At 36.2% G+C, this 13,487-nt stretch overlaps 1 protein-coding gene across 1 annotated transcript in view; it reads left to right on the forward strand.

Annotated features, from left to right (window-relative positions):
- Positions 1-13,487, forward strand: part of ttyh3a (tweety family member 3a) — a 70,724-nt gene that overhangs the window by 36,192 nt on the left and 21,045 nt on the right. Inside the window, exons 5-8 of the mRNA XM_051103483.1 lie at positions 1,431-1,526; positions 3,102-3,174; positions 4,932-5,007; positions 10,519-10,574. Coding sequence (XP_050959440.1) covers positions 1,431-1,526; positions 3,102-3,174; positions 4,932-5,007; positions 10,519-10,574 — 301 coding nt within the window. The remainder of the gene's footprint in view (positions 1-1,430; positions 1,527-3,101; positions 3,175-4,931; positions 5,008-10,518; positions 10,575-13,487) is intronic.

A 13,487-nucleotide genomic window follows, 5' to 3' on the forward strand; every position in this document is an offset into this window, starting at 1 on the left:
CATGTCATGTGACCACTAACCGTGAACTGTGAACATGTGTTATTAACATTATCTTAAAATGTTAAGAGTTACTTCAGTAAGTAAACATTTAGTAAAAGGAGTTTGGCTGACAAAAAATTTAGCAATCTCTTATAATGCTAACTGAAATTTTAGTGTTGCAACAATCCTAGAATTGTTTCTGACACATTATAAAATGCACTTCAGTTTGTTTGAAGGTATTAAACCTTTCTAGCATCCAAAAAAAAAAAGTCTCAGGGGGGAAAAAAAAAAAAAACGCTCAAAGGATTTCTCTGTCTCACGTAAGTTGTGAACAGTGCACTCTTAGAGAGAATAGAAATTAGTATTCTGTTCACTCGCTGCCTCTTTCCACCTCTCATCAGCCATTTACATTTCTCACTGAAAGAAGTTGCTTTGGGGTCTGTTTGTTTGCCTAAAAAGCCAAATAAGCAGGATAAAGCCATAAAACCAAATCATTTTGGCTTTGATTTAAAAAAAAATAAATAAATAAATGACTTTTTCCTCATACAAAAGTTGCCATCTTTATGCTACCTAACAACAGCCCCAATCATGTTAGTTTTAAACAGATAAGCTTGAGAAAAGGAGAAAAAAAAAGCTACTTCATTATGGCATTTATATTTAAACAAATATGTTATGAAAAATATTTCAAACTTAGTCTATCATGCTCACCAAGGCTGTACAAAAATACAGTAAAAACAGTAATACTGTAAAATGCTATTGCAATATTCTTGTGTTTTGTAACATTATGAATTATCAATTTAATCCATCCTTGGTTGGTCAAAATATCAGTTTTTTTAAAAAGAAAAACAGCTTACTGACCTCTTTTTCATACATTTCATTATTAAAATATACAAGAGACAACTGTTCTCTTATACTATTTGTGACCCTTGACCACAAAACCAGTCTTAAGCAACACAGGTATATTTGTAGCGATAGGCAAAATTATCGATTTTTCTTTTATGCCAAAAATCATTAGGATATTAAGTAAAGATCATGTTCCAATAATAAATTTTGTAACTTTCTTACCATAAAAATATCAAAACATAATTTTTGATTAGTAATATGCATTGCTAAGAACTTCATTTGGACAACTTTAAAGGTGATTTTCTCAATATTTACTTTTTTTTTTTTTTTTTTTTTTTTTTTTTTGTGCTCCCTCAGATTCCAGATGTTCATATAGTTGTATCTTGGCTAAATATTGTCCAATCCTAACAAACCATACATCAATGGAAAGTCTATTTATTCACATGTAGAAATCTCAATCTCAATTGATTGGTTTTGTGGTCCAGGTTCACTTTTATTAATGACTTGTTAATGTTTCTCAAAGTGCTACCATTTTTGAGTTGTCGATACATTATGCTTTGACTGTGGATTTTGCTGTGTTTGTAATGTTAATGTGTTGTTGTGTTTAGGTGGCTGGGCTACCTGGGTCTACTGCTGTTTGATGTGCTCATTTGCCTGTTGGTGCTCTTCGGCCTCATCCGCAACTCCAAAGGAACTCTGATTGGGTGAGACTCATCACATGGATATGTTTTTGGGTCATGTGTGGTGCACCATGGAAAATAGAGCTTATAGAGACTAACAAATGACCAGCAATGTTTGATCTGCTCTTGTCAGTGACCCACAAAGGTCTTTCAGAATCCATCCACTCGATGCCACACCATGAGGCTTGATGAATGATTTCTGACTCTCAGCCATAGCAGTTGCACCAGATTGATTTATGAAGTGTCAGTGCTCTTCTGTTTTAGCTCCAACAGAGAAATTACAATATCTCTTTCTCTCTGATACCCCACCCTCTGGGAAGTTTTAAATCAGATGATACAGAAAAACAGAAGAAAAACAGTGTGACAAGCTCTCTACAGTGCCTGAACAACGTCGCTTGAAAAACAGACACATTAGCACTGCTCCAGAACCACTCTATATAAAAAGTAACTTCCTGCCACACTTATGAAGTGCTACAAAAGAGCACAAGAATTGTTCACAGTGTGTTATATATATATCTGTAGTAGAATTTCGCTTGACTTTTTCTACAGTCTAGGTTGCCTTCTCATTAAAGGATACAGCTGTGTTACCTTAGCTATCTTGTGTGGTTGTGCCTATCCTTTGAGACAGCCTTGGTGTTGGAAGTGCTGTCTAGGTAGGTAGGCGGCATACTAGGTTTTAGAACAGTGCTATTGGTTGTAAGTAAGGGAGTTATTCTCTGGAAGGGCTCTTTCTGTTATGTTGTTTCCTGTGTGAGCTGGAGTACCTCAGGTACATGGTGTTGGACCAATCATGTTCAGTCAATTATTAGATGGCGCACAACTCCTTCCACCAGACCTGCCAAAAAACACAGCGTTACGGATGGAGCCATTGTGTCTCTAAGGCTGTCGTTAACCTGCTGTGTCTTATAGGAGGAAGCAGTACATATTTTCCCCCCGGGCTAGAGCTCACATTAAAGCCTGCCGTCTTTATCCTGAAGCTGGCTTACGGATTTTCTCTAGCTTGTCTTATTCACTGTGCATCAAGTCATTTAACATTTTGCATTCACGTAATATTGTATAGTGAAAAAGCTGGTTTGACTTGAGGCAGTGTCAGAAGGTAAATGTCAGGATATTGATTTGCTCTGTAATAAAAAGTTAATATTCGCTAAAAGCATGAAATCTTCGGGTTGCCATATGCTCAAGGCATTTAGTATACAATGATACCATCCTACTGCTTGACTTGCCCTTTATTTAATTTTCATTTATGTTCACATCACCAAAAAATTAATTCATTGTCATTCATTCAGAAAAAAATGATTACAGACTGTAAAAAAAATAAATAAAATACAATATTTATTTTTAATTTGCATATAAATGCTAATCAAAAATGAATGTATTTATTCTCTAAATCTGCAATATGGTTAATGGTTTTGATTTCCACTGTTGCCTGTGTAATTTTACCACCATTACATTTATATTATAGATGAAGTTATGGAAATTGTAGTCAGATGAAGGGTTTTCCTGAGCTGAAACACCCAGTAAAGGGTTTCCAACCTTTTAGATGTATGTATATACTGTAAACAATGATGTTTGAAATGCTGGTTATCTGTGTTCTCTCAGGGTGTGTTTTCTGGGTGTGTTGGCGCTGGTAATCAGCTGGGGTTCGCTGGGTCTGGAACTGACTGTCTCCTCGGTGAGTGTCTCCATAGCAACGCTTCTCTACACAGAGGCAGGACAGTATTGTAGTGATGCATCTTCCTCTTGTGATCTCCCTGCACATGCACAAATTATAACTGTGGAAATGCCTGAAGCAACCAGCAATAGCTTATATCTGTGATTAGCAGCCTGTTTGTACAACTGCTTTAAAGGGATAGTTCACCCAAAATTCTGTCATTAATTACTCACATTCATGTCGTTCCAAACCCGTAAGATCTTCGTTCATCTTTGGAACACAAATTAAGATATTTTTGATGAAATCCAGAGCTTTCTGACCCTGCACAGACAGCAACGCAATGTTAAAGGCCCAGAAAGGTAGTAAGGACATTGTTAAAGCTATTTTAAATGGACTATTTTAACATTGTTCTTACTACCTTTCTGGGTCTTGAATGTGGTTGTTGTGTTGCTGTCTATGCAGGGTCAGGGTTTTGATTTCATCAAAAATATTGCGTTCTGAAGATGAACTTGCGAGTTTGGAACGTACGTTTGTATACATACATAATCTAAGGGTGTGTTCACACTTGTTGTTCAGTTCGTTTGGTTCATTTGGTACGGACCAAAAAGGAAAATGATACATTTAGTCCTTGTCTGCTTTGCATTCACACTGGCATTTTTTTACAGCAAACCTAAAGATACTGAACCTAAAGGAACAGTGATGTGTTCACAACCTGATTGGTTAGATTTTGTGACTTAGATTTCGTGATGGAAGCGGTACTGCAAGTGTATGATATCAAAGTACACATTCACTGATCAGTCTGCTCAACACCACTTTAAGTCGTCTGCCGAACTAAGTGTGAAAGTGTGAACACACCCTAACACTCACTAAATTCATACGAAGAGTAGTTCAAACTTAATCAAGCTTATTTGCATATTAGGAATGTACAGACCTACAGATAAAGGTCAAAACTAGTCAAAATGGACTAGTCCGTGGGTGGCCTACTACTAGTTAGTAAATCAGTTATGTGGAAGTCCCTGTATGGTTAGGTTAGTTTCAGATTCACCAGGGCCTGATTCCATGCATTTCTTAGGGGGAAATTTAGATGTTTTTTTGTTTTGTTTTTTTGCTGCTGCAAAATGAAGTGAAACAGAATTAAGGAATTTCAAGGTGCATTTTTGAAGTTAGACTATTTTTAGCTTGACATGCTATCTTAAAAACACAACACTTGTGAACCAGTTAAAGCACAGCAAGCTGTCAGGATGCTAATTAAACACTGTCGCTAAAAATAATGGCTTAAAATATATACACTACCCTTAAAAGTTTGCGTTGGTAAGATGTCTTTGAAAGAAGTCAGTTACCAGTCACCAAAATAATATAAAATAAAATCATTTTAATGTATTTTAAAATGTAACTTATTCCTGTGATGCAATCCTTAACTTTCTGCATCATTTCTCCAGTCTTCAGTGTCACATGATCCTTCAGAAATCATTCTAGTATGCTGATTTGCTGCTCAGTAAACCTTTCTTATTATTATCAATGGTGAAAACAGTCATACTGGTTAATATTTTTGTGGAAACCATTACATTTTTTATTCTTATAGAAATTCTTATAGAAAGCTGAAATTAGTAGGAAGTTTAACTAGCATTATAAATGTCTTTACTGTCACATTTGATCAATTTAATGGATAAACTTTTATAGAGAAGTTGAATTTTTGAACTTAAGGGAGAAATAGCATGCTATAAAGTGTAGAACATTCTCTTTTAATATACTTTGTTTGCTTTTCTTTCTCATTTTAGGGCTTCAGTGACTTCTGTGCGGCTCCTGACATGTACATTACCAAGGTGTCAGAGCAGTACATGTTTATCAACAAAGGTATGTTTTATTTCTGTCCAATCCAGAATTTTCTTTCAAATCTCACAGATATTACGTATCTTTTTTTTTTCCTTTTCTTCCGCCTCCTGATTTGTGAGTAAGATGCTTAATCTAGCAGGTGTTATTGTGAATCACTTGTGAGTCTGTCTGAAAGTAGCCTGTGCTACACCTCCTGACGGAGGAGCGTGTTTTCTGAAGGATGAGCGGTCACGCAGGCGTTCATTTCCTGTTGGCTCGGAGAGGAAGCGCTCCATCTGACTTTCTCTTCCTCACTTTATCGGCATTACTCAACCCAGCAGTTCCTCTTCAAAGTGACCTTATTATCCACAAGAGACTGGATGCTCTCAGTAAATCAGGGGGAAGAGACAACCGCGTGGGTGTTTTTCTCTCAGTCTGTGTTTGTTTTGCCTGTCCGAGCATTCCTCTTTGGGTGGCCAGAGCGAGATGTTGATGATTAGAATAATGGAAAGTTGATGCTCACACATTCTGGTTAAGCCTAATCTAGGTGGACTCAGGGTATGGCTCATTGAAAATGGATCTTCCTATGACTTAATCCTTGGAAAGGAAGTGTTTACCCTGGCTTGAACGTGTGAATCCTGTTAAATGTTTTAAATGGTTTCATTATGTTGGACCTGTCGTTAGAGACGGACAATGAGATGCAGAGGACCCTAGAATTGGTGTTATGCAGGAAGCAGAAGTGTGTTTTTGTATGCGAGTGGATTCCTATATGCTTTAATGTAGCAGAAGCATGGTTTGATATGTCAACTTTGGCATCTGTTATGATTAATCACCTTTTTGGTCGGCTGAGTAGAGAAGAGCTACAGTAAAAAATTCTGGAGAACAGGAGAGAGATAAGAGAAGAGGAAGAGAAAACCGCTGAAGGATGGTGATGATAAACCATGTGACTATCAGCTTCACACACCCATGTAATTGTGTGTCTTCTGGGCTCTATTCTTATCTTTGTTCTTCCTATCTGCAGTCTTCCTCTCATTTGCTCTAAATAAGTCCTTAAAGGGAAAGTTCACCCAAAATTGAACATTCTGCTATTATTTATTCACCATGCTGTCTTTTCAGACTGGTAACTCCGAGGGAGAGTTGTGAATTGTCACCCACGCTATTTCATTCTAACACATTTTTGTAGTGACCATGTGCAAGTGATCAATGTGACTAGTGCACTTCATCGTCAGAATGCAAATTAACACACATTTGATGAAATCCAAGAGCTTTCTGACTTTCTATAGACAGCGAATCTGACTGACTGAAAGGAGTGTGATATTCTAGTGATAACAGAACTCCAACTGTTTGCATCACTCCGTTTGTGGTATTTCTGACAGCAAGTGTCATGGCAGACACCCAAATTTACTCTAATTTTATAAGTTTATTTTGTAGGGCTGCCCCCTAATAGTTGACTAATCGTTAGTCGACGAGAAGAGGCTTGGTTGACCAGAACATTTAGTCATTTAGTGTCTAAAAAAATATTCCACAGGAAGTGGCAAAGTCTGTGACGGACAGATCGTTAACAGCCGGTCTGTGTGGGAATATTGTACATCAGACAGGACATTCAAATACTCACCTATCGTTCATTGACCACAAATAAGGATTTACTTCTAAAATATGTAAGTAGTAGTAACTTTACATGGCCACTCAATCTAATGTTAACCCAGAAAAATGTGCGCCATTTAAGTGTCTGTGCAAAGTGTGGAAGCTGAATAGTAGCACGCTCAGTGCATGACAGATGGAGGCGCTGGTGCGCTCACTTGCTCTTAAAATACTCCATTTTTGATCTTACAGATAAAAGTAATACATATTTCAAATCTGAAAAGACTCGTTTATTTATGTGCACTCAGAATAACAATTAAAAGTTGTGCTTTTGTAAAATAAAGCAAACAGGATGCGCTTTCTGCCATCTTGGTCTTTATGAACTTGAGCATAAAACTTCAAAACTCTGTGTATACTTGTCTTACAGACATGATATACATGAGAGAACAAAGAAAACAAAGCAAGCTAGTTTATCAATAATTTTGTCATGGAATGTTGTTTTAAGAGTTTTTAGCTGAGAATGTACTTGTGTGGACTTCAAATATGCGGTTTGTTAATAAAGAGAACGTGTTTTTGAACATTGGCTTCAATGTTTTTGGAGATGTGAGCTCTAGGGCATCAGCGCTCATGAACCCACCGAGAGCAGTCTTACCTTGGCCAGATCTTCTAGAATTTGTTTTTCTATTTTTGGAATTTGTCAGACATGGTGACTATGTATTATTATGTGGAAAAGTGAGTTGTTTGGATAAAATATTGGTGAAGTATGATTTCTTTATCAGGAAAAATATATTGCTAATAATTCTAGAATAAAATAAGTCTTTGTTACTTATAAATGGCAAGTGAACTGACACATACAAAACAGATCTAACAACATCTCTGATTTCCAGGAATATCATTAAAATTCGCACATCAGATCTTAGCTTACACCTTTCTACTAATTGCGTCCCTTTAGTCCAGAATTATATTTGGAGCAGTAACTCGGAAAAGAGCCGGAAGCGTTAATGGAGATGGAGACCACAAAGAAAGCTCTGAATGTGTTCCTTCTGGCTATCGCTGTCCTAGACTGAGTCATCCAACTGCGTGTCCCTAGAATAGAACCAAGACATTTCTGTACTTACAAATAGCATACATGTCCCTGTTGCCATCCATCTCTTTTCTTCTGTGGAGAAAGCCTCAGTATGTATTCCAGCATGTCTTCTATGCTGTTTAATACTGAATCTAGTTGTTTAAAGAGTCCGTGTAGACCCTTTTTACTTATTATGATGCATTTTTGGAATAATAAATATAGTCAACCTTTTATTACTTTCATTTTTGTTTTTTAATTCTATAATAAGCATTTATAACAATGCCCTTTTGTTTTATATTAACCTTTTATATTAGCATTACAAAACAAAAAGTTATGGAAACACAATACTAGTGTTTTATTTTTTTTCATAAATTTTATTTTATTCTTTTTTAACTCATTTTTACAATGATATCATTGTTTATCACGTCTACTTGATGTTCACTCAATATTAATTTCAAACCCAGAGGATAACAATAGCCCTAACAAGTATCTAAATTAAATGCTTTCCTCTTTAAAAAATCAACAGTAATTGTCCTCCATTATGCATGCCATTTACTCATCTAATAATGTCTCAGAAGGATGTTAAATTTTACAATCATCATTGAAGAAATGCTGTGAAACACTTCATAAATAAGATCTGTCAGTGCGCTGGCGTGTTCCCTGCCTCGAATGAATCAGGATCTTTTACAGCCTGCAGTCATCGTGGTGTGAGTGGGATTTAAAGCTCTTCCTCCTCTCAGATCGTTTTTGGAAGCCACTCCGTTGTCTTTGTTCGGTTTCATATGGGCATCACCAGTCACCCGGCATTACGTCCAATTACTGGAGGTTGTTTAAACTTGACATATGAGCTTGTGGGGTTCTAGCCCTCACATTGAATACTATTACAACCTATAAATCCAGCACTGAACTCCACTACCACACTATAAATGAATACTGCTCAACTCAGCCTTTTGTATACTGCCATCCATGGATATAATTGAGAGGCCAGGTTATTCCCCTCATCATTGCCATAATTATACCGTTTATAAGGCAATCAGAGAGGCTGGTTGTATGGGATGGGGTAATTGGCTTGTTCATAAGCAGGTTTTACAGGCAGCCACTTTTCCCTGTGACCACTTCCATGTGCGTCCACGTGTGTAATGATAGTGATGAAACCATCACACTCCTCCTCAACAAAGCCCACCGCTCTGACGCATGTGTCTGTTTTTGATTCGCGTCCACGCAACCCGCTGCAAGCTGCGCATGAAGATGGCCTAAGACTCCATCTGCGTTGGCGTGTGGAGGTTGTGAGAGGACTGTGTGAATTAGTACCATTTCCTGTGCAGAAATAGAAATTATTTTTTTAAACTGCAGTCTAGATCTTTTCCATTCATCTTTATGTTCACAGATCAGATTCATTGGAAGTTAATTTTAATCATCTTTAAAATTAAAAGATTAGTTTACTTCCAGAATACAAATTACTTGATAATTTACCCCTATGTCATCCAAGATGTTAATGATTTTCTTTCTTCGACTGGTTTTTGGGGGAAACATCCCAGGATTTTTCTTCATATAGTGGACTTCAATGGGGATCAACAGGTTAAAAGGCAAATTGCAGTTTCAGTGCAGTTTCAAAGGGCTCTACATGATCCCAGCCAAAGAATAAGGGTCTTATCTAGCGAAACGATCTGTCGTTTTCTAAAAAAAAAAGAAAAAAAAAAATTAGATACTTTTTCTACAAATGCTCGTCTTGCACTAGCTCGACTTGACGCGTTATGTAATCATGTTGGAAAAGTTAAGCGTGGTTTGTTCTCCATCTGTGTACTTTGGTTCAAAAAGGTAGGTTAGGGCGGAAAAATCCATCAGATTTTCTCCTCCAACTTCAAAATTTGGCCGACATTTACCTTTTTTGTAAATAGTATTTGACTTTCTTTGCACGTTCGTTTTGTCACCTTTCCAACGTGACCAAGTATTGCGTGGAGACAAGCTAGTGCAAGATGAGCATTTGTGGAAAAAGTATCTAATTGTTTTTTTTGTTGTTGTTGTTGTTGTTTTTTTTTTTTTTTTTTTGTTTTTTTTTTTAAAATGACTGATCGTTTCGCTAGATTGTAGATTTTACATTTTATGCTTGTACATTTGTACATGACCTTGGTGTTGCATCAGGCTACACTTTTTGTAATACTAACCTGCTTTTTACGAAGTATTCAACTCTCATCTTTCTTTTGAGTCCTCAAAAAAAATCCTCAGTGATCTGTCAGCACTTTTCAAATGTGTGATTGTTTTCTTCACATTTGCTAAAAATATTTAAACAAAATGAAATTCAACCTAATATGACACCCTTTATTACTGATAGCATATGCAGTATTAATGTGCAGTTGAGTGAGTTTTGAATTTGCGACTTCCTGCATCAGGCAAAAGTTATTCCTGAACACCCCTAAGGCTGAAGGTCTAGAGTCTTATTAAATAATTTGGCTAATTTATTATCTCCCAGCTACAAATAATTATTTAACACATTTTAGCGTTTACAGAAAAATCTGCAGATTTGTTGTCTAATTATTGACTTTCGTGCATTGACTGGAAGTTCTCTGCAGGAGAGAAATTAGATGCTCGGCTTAGCTTGGGTGAGTGAGGCATTTGTGGACTGATTCTAGAGTTGCTGGTGGTTGGAAATATAGCTGTTCAGATACCTGACGTGGCTGCTGTGGGTTCTCTGAGCTCTGTAAATGATAGCTTGTCCGTGTGTGGGTTCATCTGTTTTGGGCAGATGTCAAATGGAAAGAAAAGAGAAAAGACTGTAAGAGTGTTGCAGGCTTATAATGATTTACAGTGCATAAAATTGTATTATTTGCTTGCAGAGGCAATACTGATAAATACTGATTTCTTTCATGTCATTACTCTTGACCTACTGCCTCCTCTTTCTTTAACAGACATCCTGGAGTATTACCTCACATGTAACGTGGGTCAGGTCAACCCCTTCCAACAGGTAAATATAGCTTTTATATTTTATTTGATTTCAGCTTTATTTCAATTAACAAAAATATTTGGTCACATTTAGGGTCCAATTCTCACTATTAACAAACCATTAACTATGACTTTCGCCTCAAACTCCTAATTTGCTGCTTATTAGTAGTTAGTAAGGTGCTTGTTAAGTTTAGGTATTGAGTAGGATTAGGCATATAGAATATGGTCATCCGGAATATGTGCTTTATAAGTACTAATAGATAGCCAAGATGTTATGGATAGGCATGTTAATAAGCAGCTGGTTAATAGTGAGAATTGTTCCCTATACTAAAGTGTTACCAAATATTTTTCATAAATAGTTTTAGTTACTAATTCATGAGACTCTGTGAGACTTAGTTTAGTCCAGTGCACTTAGGTGTGAGGGACCTTTAATGTTGTTTCTTCTGCATCTCTCTGGAGTTTGGAAGAAAGCCAATCTCCTTACACTCCATTACAGAGGAAGTGCCGCCCCCTGTTTCGTTTGTCACTGTACGTTAGCATTCTCATTGCAAGTGGCTCGATGGAAATGTGTGTTCCTTTGGCTTCCTGCCTCTCCCTTTAGTTAATGGAGTCAGACTCCACGTCTTTATTTGAATAATGCATGTGCATGATTCAGACAAATCGCAGCTCTTAACTGATCATGATTGATGGATTGTGTCAGTGAGCGCTCCATTGTCTTGATGTCATTTAATTTAAATGAAGGGTAATGCCCATATGGAGAGTAAATGCTCTGCTTTGTCAGCTGCTTTGGAGTTACTCCAGGGGCCAGTTTCATAAACTTAGCCTCTATGTTAAGACAGTGTCTTAAGAACTATTTTGACCAACTAGCAGTTAACTAAGGGGTAATCAATCATATATTTCATTCATCTGACTCAGATGGCAATTTTGACCAGTCTTATAGAAAGAAATTAGATGACTAACTTTTAAGACTAGTCTAAACCTTTTATGCAACTGGCCCCAGTTCTCATGCAGCATACAGATGAAATGAGCCTGATCACATCTGAGATGGCAATTTGTTGAAATGGATATTGATTTCAGACTTAAAATGTCACCAAGGAACATTTTAAGAACATTTAAATAGAAATGCTGAAGGTTTTGCAACAAATTTAATGTTTTATGTTTCAAAAAATCTGCTGTTGAATGTCAAAAGTTGTTCTGACATTCAAAACAACTTTTTTTTTTTTTTTTTTTTGTCAAGTTTTAGATTTTGGATTTTGGATTTTAGATTTTTCATAAAGTGTTTTTTCAGACTAGTAGAAAGAAAACATCCAAAAGACATTTAAGTGTTTCTTTTACAGCACTTTATCTATTTGTGTCAATAGATTTCAATTACAATCAGTGTTGTTACTACTGATTACTGACTACTGATTACTCCTTTCAAAAGTGACTTAGTTACTTTACTGATTACTTTATTTTAAAAGTAACTAAGTTAGATTACAAGTTACTTTTAGTTACTTTCAGCAGCTGCCAATAACACCCCCCCCAAACATAAAAACAACAACCGGTTTTGCCAGTGCTTACTTTATTGTTGGTGCATTTTAACAGTAACGTCAGCAATGTATCTCCTGACATTTTAAGTTGAACTTAAAAACTATTTCCAGACAGAAATACACGTTTGTATAAAAATAAATAAAGACAGTCTTTCTTGACTTAATTTAACATAAATACTTTTTAGAAAAATAAGTCTTTCTTGACTTCATATAACATAAATACTTTTTAGAGAAACAAGTCTTTTTTTTTTCTTTCTTGACAACAACATACTGCCCGACCAACTTCTTTAACTCTCCACCACTTACTGGTTTTGTACTGAAGTCCAGTATTTGTTGTTTGGGTGGTGGAAGACCTTCTGCAGCGGTCACAGCTCTCTGCTTCGCACCACCAGGTGGGACTCTCTCTGAAAGTTTCACTGTGGCGTGCTGCGACTCCAAATGTTTCTTCAAGTTTAACGTAGTATTTTTAAAGCTAGATAACACTTTGTCGCCAGCACAGAGTGTACAACGAACCTTAATATTATCATCTTTGGCTGATACAAACTCAAAATAGTGACTATATTTCCAGCTAGAAAACGCATATCTCTCTCCTCCCTCCATTTGTTGTTCGTGTGTCGCTAGCCGCGGCGCTTGGTAGGTGAGTTGTCCTGAAAATATGACCTGTCGCATACGTGACGTCATTCCCCGAGACGCAAGAAGAAACCAAATAGGTTTTGCTTAAAAAAAATTAAGAAATAGTAACGCACAGTGGCTTGGACAAGTAAATTTAATTTGATTACTGGTATGGAAATAGTAACGCATTAGATTAGTCGTTACTGGAAAAAGTGGTCATATTAGAGTAACGCGCTACTAAGTAACGCGTTACTGGCATCACTGATTACAATACATATTTTTAAAGGCCATTTTCTCAAAATGAGTTTTTTCTCCTACAGTGAGCCATAAATATCCACGTCAGTGGCACTTACACACACTGAAATTTAAATTTTTATTCCTGTTTATATCCTGAAGGTTTTTACAAACGGGAAAAAATTGTGCTTGATTTAATACAACATTTTACCCCAACATTTTAAAAAGATAATAATAATAACTGACTTCATCCAGTGTTTAGATGTTTGCACTAGAAATTTATGCAAATTAGCACATATTTCTTTTAACAATTAACAATTTGCATATTTAAACCTAAAATTTTACAAAACTTGTAATACAAAAATTATTTGCAATTATCACTGTAATCAATCAACTGGGTATGTAAGGTGATAACTATTAGTTACCTTTTTATATAAAAACAGTAATACCATGAAAAATTACTATTGTTTTAATATATTTTAAAATGTTATTTTTTCCTGTGATGTCAGAACTGAATTTTCAGCATCATTACTTCAGTTTTCAGTGTCACATGATCCTTT

This window comes from Labeo rohita, chromosome 3 (assembly GCF_022985175.1).
Source record: "Labeo rohita strain BAU-BD-2019 chromosome 3, IGBB_LRoh.1.0, whole genome shotgun sequence".
NCBI lineage: Eukaryota > Metazoa > Chordata > Actinopteri > Cypriniformes > Cyprinidae > Labeo > Labeo rohita.